General features: G+C 35.5%; 2 protein-coding genes across 2 annotated transcripts; both read left to right on the top strand.

Moving 5' to 3' along the window:
- The first annotated feature begins 1,985 nt into the window (after positions 1–1,985).
- On the top strand, positions 1,986–3,356 carry LOC144664255 (adenosine receptor A3-like). The gene has a single exon (XM_078525358.1). The coding sequence runs from the start codon at positions 1,986–1,988 to the stop codon at positions 2,910–2,912; it is 927 nt and encodes a 308-aa protein (XP_078381484.1). The 3' UTR covers positions 2,913–3,356.
- A 787-nt stretch (positions 3,357–4,143) lies between these two features.
- Positions 4,144–4,872, top strand: LOC144664254 (melanocortin receptor 4-like). The gene has a single exon (XM_078525357.1). The coding sequence runs from the start codon at positions 4,144–4,146 to the stop codon at positions 4,870–4,872; it is 729 nt and encodes a 242-aa protein (XP_078381483.1).
- The last annotated feature ends 1,128 nt before the right edge of the window (positions 4,873–6,000 follow it).

Below are 6,000 nucleotides of genomic sequence, written 5' to 3'. Positions count from 1 at the left end.
CGCCCTTAATTTACGCTATTTTTAGTGTGTGATTTGGAAGAGAAAGCTTGCCTATTTTTTGTAGTGTATGCAAAGCATTTTTGATGAAAAAATATAACAGATTAAAACCGATGGAACATTTTTTGAAGATAAATAATAAAGTATTTCATTGTTTGTATTTTACAGTGTTAATGTACAAATACCATTTGGTTTAAAAAAGATGTTGTAACAGGGCCGTAACAAGATTTTGTTAGGTGGTTCTGGGTAGGGTTTTCCACAAGTTGCTCGAGATTTCCCAAAAAGTTGCCCGTTATTTCTCAAAAAGTTGCTCAAAATTTGCTCCAAAAATCAAAAAAAGTTGCTTCTGGATAATAAAAGTTGCTCGAAAGTTGCTCCAAACAATCCAAAACGCTGCTTCTAATCAAGATAATTTCTGTAAATATATGCTAATTTCCCTTTGAGTGTTATAATTATAGGCAGTTTTATGCAATTTTACAGCAAAAGAAGTATCTAAATAACATTTTAAGGGAAAAAACATGAAGATATCGATGACGTCTTGTTTGATGACGAGTTTCGTAAAGTTTTAATGTAGAATGAGCCGAAAGTTGAAACGTCTTCAGATGTTTCTCGAAAATCTTCGGCGAACTTCGTAAATCTTCGGAAATGTTCGTATTGCCTTTAAACAACACTCGGATAATCTTAAGAGATCTTCGGTCTGGAAATTGCTCAAAATGCAACAAGTTTCTCGAGAGGAAAAAAGTTGCTCGAAAGGTAAAAAGTTGCTCGAAACATGAAAAGTTGCCGAGCTACTTGTGGAAAGCCCTAGTTCTGGGGGCATGCCCTCCAGAAAGTTTGGAGAACTATGAGTTCTGAAACTCTTTTATAAATATTTTTCATTAGGTATGTCTTAAAAAAAAAAAAACAATCTTGTTCTTTTCCAACTAAACGTATTTTATTTTTAATTTTGGGTTAAAATCAAGACGAGGCAAGTGTCTTGTCTTAAAATAATAATAATAATAATAATAATAATAATAATAATAATAATAAAAAAAAAAAAAAAAAAAAAAAAAAAAAAAAAAAAAAAAAAAAAAAAATATTCTCCCCCAATTCCCCGAAAAAAAAAAAAAAAAAAAAAAAAAAAAAAAAAAAAAAAAAAAAAAAAAAAAAAAAAAAAAAAAAAAAAAAAAAAAAAAAAAAAAAAAAAAAAAAAAAATTTAATAAAAATTTATAAAAAAAAAAAAAAGAATAGAATAAAAATAAGAAAAATATATATAAATAATAATAATAATAATAATAATAATAATAATACATAATATTTTAAGAGGAGGCCTCCAATCACCTAGGGGTGGTTTTCAGGAGGGTCCTCTGACCCTCTTGCTAGTTACGGCTTTGTACATATTCAAGGGCTTGTTTTCTATGGATCGCAGAAAACGTCTTTCCGAATCAGTTTTTAGTCTCTCGTAAAAGGCTATTTTCAATTTTTCCTATGTAATACCTAATAACATAAGAGCAAGCCAATGTCATCATGCGCAAGCAGCACTAAATCAATGATAACTAGCGGTCCAGATAAAAAAGGCATATGGACTGCTAAATCAGCCAATCAGATTGCACCATTAAATTAACCTGGATCACACACACAGAAGAAAGAAAAACATAATAATTATAAGCGATATCCGAGTGGCTTAAAAATTAATGAGGCCATCAAGATGAAAGCATTTTATTCCCTCAATGTCTCCTGCATGCTTTTTAGCTATAGGCAACCAACATTCTGTCATACGAACAAAGCATTCAGAGAATGCATGCAGTGGCATTAATGATCAGAATTAAAAGCTCGTTTGAGTTGCTCGGTGCTACAGTTACCAAGTGCTCACCCACTGTAAAAGTCCGACAACAGGTTTTCAAGGACGTCGAAAAACGAAAAAAGTTTTTCTCAAATTTTTTGAAGGAACATGTAACTCATCTACCATTAGAAGTAATTATTTGTAATAATAATTATCAGATCAAAAATGGAGAGCTTAATCGAAGCGGATAAACAATTGAACTCAACTCAAGCATTTTGCACGAATGTACATGGAATACCGGTACATCATTATATTTTCCTTTCAGCATTCAACATTTCTCTGTCCATTGCTGCATTCCTGGGAAATGCCTTAATCCTCATCGCCCTTCACAAGGAGTCGTCCCTTCATCCGCCATCAAAGCTCATGTTTCGTTGCCTTGCAATAACTGATCTTTGTGTTGGACTAATTTCACAGCCAGTACTTGCCGCCGAGTTGTTTTTCGTTGTAAGCGAATTACCGTATCTCTGTTACTACTTTAGTGTGTTGGCAAATATTACAAGTATAGTTTTCGCTGGAGTTTCCCTGATGACAGTAACCGCAATAAGTGTGGACAGGCTCCTTGCTCTGACGCTGGGGCTGCGATACAGGCAAGTCGTAACACTGAGGCGAGTTTGGGCGATTGTAAGCTGTGTTTGGTTTGTGTGTGTAGCTTTCTCGCCAATGCAACGATTTTGGAGTCCCATGATTTTGGTAGGAGTGATGTCTACAGTTATAATTGCATGTTTAGTAACTTCAGCGTTCTGTTACATAAAAATCTTCTTTTCTCTCCGTCATCATCAAGTTCAAATCCATCACCAAGGACAACCGAACGGAACTGGTGGAACTCCACTGAACATAGCACGATACAAAAAGACAGTATCCGCTACACTGTGGGTCCAAGTGACATTAATTATTTGTTATCTCCCACAAGGTTTAGTTAATCCTTTGGCATTTATTTTCTCTGCCAGTGAAATATCTCGTATTCTGGGTGTAAGATATACATCGTCTTTTGTGTTCTTAAATTCGAGTCTGAATCCGATTCTTTACTGCTGGAAAATCAAGGAAGTGAGGCAAGCAGCGAAGGACACCATCAGACAGTTTTGTTGTTTGTAAAGTTAGGTCTTTTTTGTAAGGCTTTCATTTATTTTTTTCACATTTGGTCTGTGGATAAAACATGGTCTTAGGGGAGGCATAGCCATCTAGTCTTTAATATAACCTCTCAGTAGAAGCTTAAAAACATATAGTGCAAATGCACCAAACAGGACCATTAATATAAATTGAAATGAGTGTAGCACAACGATAAGAAACCGGTAGGATAAGAACATGTTTGCATGATATATATATTGTTTAATATCAATGGCATTCCTCTAATTTCCCACGATAAACATGGATATTTTCCCGCCACATTTGTGACAAACAGTGTTTTTAACTCCAGCTGGCATGTAAAAATATTACTATCTGTATAAACAAGCAAGGATCACTTGAAAAAATGACTCAGTTGAATTAACGTGACTATAAAGCAGAGTCTGCGAAGGCTCTTTTTACATTTTGTAAATTTAACTTCCTGTTTTGGCGTGTTCACGCTTTTCAGTAATATATAAAATCACTCCGAGTTGAATTTCTGGGAGAGGTGATCATGTTAGAAGTACTTGTGCATGTGCTTACCTACAGAAATTAAAAAAGAAAGATAGTTTGTTTATGGTTATTTTTGTTACGGATTAAAATTATATATTCAAGAGCTTGTTTTCTTTGGATCGCCGAAAACGTCCCTAAAAATCAGTTTTCAGTATCTTGAAAGGGTTATTTTCCATTCTTTCCATGAAATACCCAATCATATTGAAACAAAGAAAGATTATCATGAGCAATCAGTCCTAAATCAATAAAAACCAAGCAGTCCAGACAAGAAAAAACACGGACTGTTAAAACAGCCAATTAAATTGCACCATTCAATTCACCTGGATCACACACTCAAAGCAAGAGAACAACCCATAACAATGAGTGATATCTAAGTGGGGAAAATTTAATGACACCATCTAGATGAAAGTATTTAATTTTAATTTCCCTCGATGTTTCCTGCTTTGTGGCTATAGACAACCAACTTTCTGTCATAGGAACAAAGCATTCTCAGTATGCACGCAGTGGCATTGATGTTCAGAATTTAAAAAGCTTACACGAGTTGTTCGGTGCTGCAGTTGCCAGAAAACCAAGTGCTCGTCTACTGTAAAAGTTCGACGCAATTATTGTTACAGGTTCTCGAGGCCGTTGAGAAAAAACGAAAAAGATTCATCTCAAATTTTGAGAAGGAACATTTAACTCTAACTACCACTAGAAGATCAGATCAAAAATGGAGAGCTTAATCGAAGCGGATAAACAAGTGAGCTCAGCTCAACCATCATTTTGCATGAATGTACATGGAATACATCATTATATTTTTCTTTCAGCATTCAACATTTCTTTATCCACTGTTGCATTTCTGGGGAATGTGTTAATCCTCATCGCCCTTCACAAAGAGTCGTCCCTTCATCCGCCATCGAAGCTCATGTTTCGTTGCCTTGCAGTAACTGATCTTTGCGTTGGACTAATTTCACAGCCAGCCTTTGTCGCCGAGTTGTTGTTCGATGTAAGCGACCTGCCGCATCTCTGTTACTACTTTGCTTTGTTGGGAAATATTACAAGTATAGTTTTCGCTGGAGTTTCCCTGATGACATTGACCGCAATAAGTGTGGACAGACTCCTTGCTCTGACGCTGGGGCTGCGATACAAGCAAGTCGTAACACTGAGGCGAGTTTGGGCGATTGTAAGCTGTTTTTGGTTTGTGTGTGTACCTGTCTCTGTAATGCAACGATTTTGGAGTCCCGTCACTCCCGTGATTTTGGAAGGAGTGATGTCTACAGTTATAATTGCATGTTTAGTAACTTCAGCGTTCTGTTACATAAAGATCTTCTTTTCTCTCCGTCATCATCAAGTTCAAATCCATCACCAAGGACAACCGAACGGAACTGGTGGAACTCCACTGAACTTAGCACGATACAAAAAGACAGTATCCGCTGCACTGTGGGTCCAAGTGACATAAATTATTTGTTATCTCCCACAAGGTTTAGTTAATCCTTTGGCATTTATTTTCTCTGCCAGTGAAATATCTCGTATTCTGGGTGTAAGATATACATCGTCTTTTGTGTTCTTAAATTCGAGTCTGAATCCGATTCTTTACTGCTGGAAAATCAAGGAAGTGAGGCAAGCAGCGAAGGACACCATCAGACAGTTTTGTTGTTTGTAAAGTTAGGTCTTTTTTGTAAGGCTTTCATTTATTTTTTTCACATTTGGTCTGTGGATAAAACATGGTCTTAGGGGAGGCATAGCCATCTAGTCTTTAATATAACCTCTCAGTAGAAGCTTAAAAACATATAGTGCAAATGCACCAAACAGGACCATTAATATAAATTGAAATGAGTGTAGCACAACGATAAGAAACCGGTAGGATAAGAACATGTTTGCATGATATATATATTGTTTAATATCAATGGCATTCCTCTAATTTCCCACGATAAACATGGATATTTTCCCGCCACATTTGTGACAAACAGTGTTTTTAACTCCAGCTGGCATGTAAAAATATTACTATCTGTATAAACAAGCAAGGATCACTTGAAAAAATGACTCAGTTGAATTAACGTGACTATAAAGCAGAGTCTGCGAAGGCTCTTTTTACATTTTGTAAATTTAACTTCCTGTTTTGGCGTGTTCACGCTTTTCAGTAATATATAAAATCACTCCGAGTTGAATTTCTGGGAGAGGTGATCATGTTAGAAGTACTTGTGCATGTGCTTACCTACAGAAATTAAAAAAGAAAGATAGTTTGTTTATGGTTATTTTTGTTACGGATTAAAATTATATATTCAAGAGCTTGTTTTCTTTGGATCGCCGAAAACGTCCCTAAAAATCAGTTTTCAGTATCTTGAAAGGGTTATTTTCCATTCTTTCCATGAAATACCCAATCATATTGAAACAAAGAAAGATTATCATGAGCAATCAGTCCTAAATCAATAAAAACCAAGCAGTCCAGACAAGAAAAAACACGGACTGTTAAAACAGCCAATTAAATTGCACCATTCAATTCACCTGGATCACACACTCAAAGCAAGAGAACAACCCATAACAATGAGTGATATCTAAGTGGGGAAAATTTAATGACACCATCTAG

The sequence above is a fragment of the Oculina patagonica genome, chromosome 8 (genome assembly GCF_052425735.1).
Source record: "Oculina patagonica isolate OP01 chromosome 8, crgOcupat, whole genome shotgun sequence".
Taxonomy (NCBI): Eukaryota; Metazoa; Cnidaria; class Anthozoa; order Scleractinia; family Oculinidae; genus Oculina; species Oculina patagonica.
This window is presented reverse-complemented; position numbering and strand designations above follow the sequence as displayed.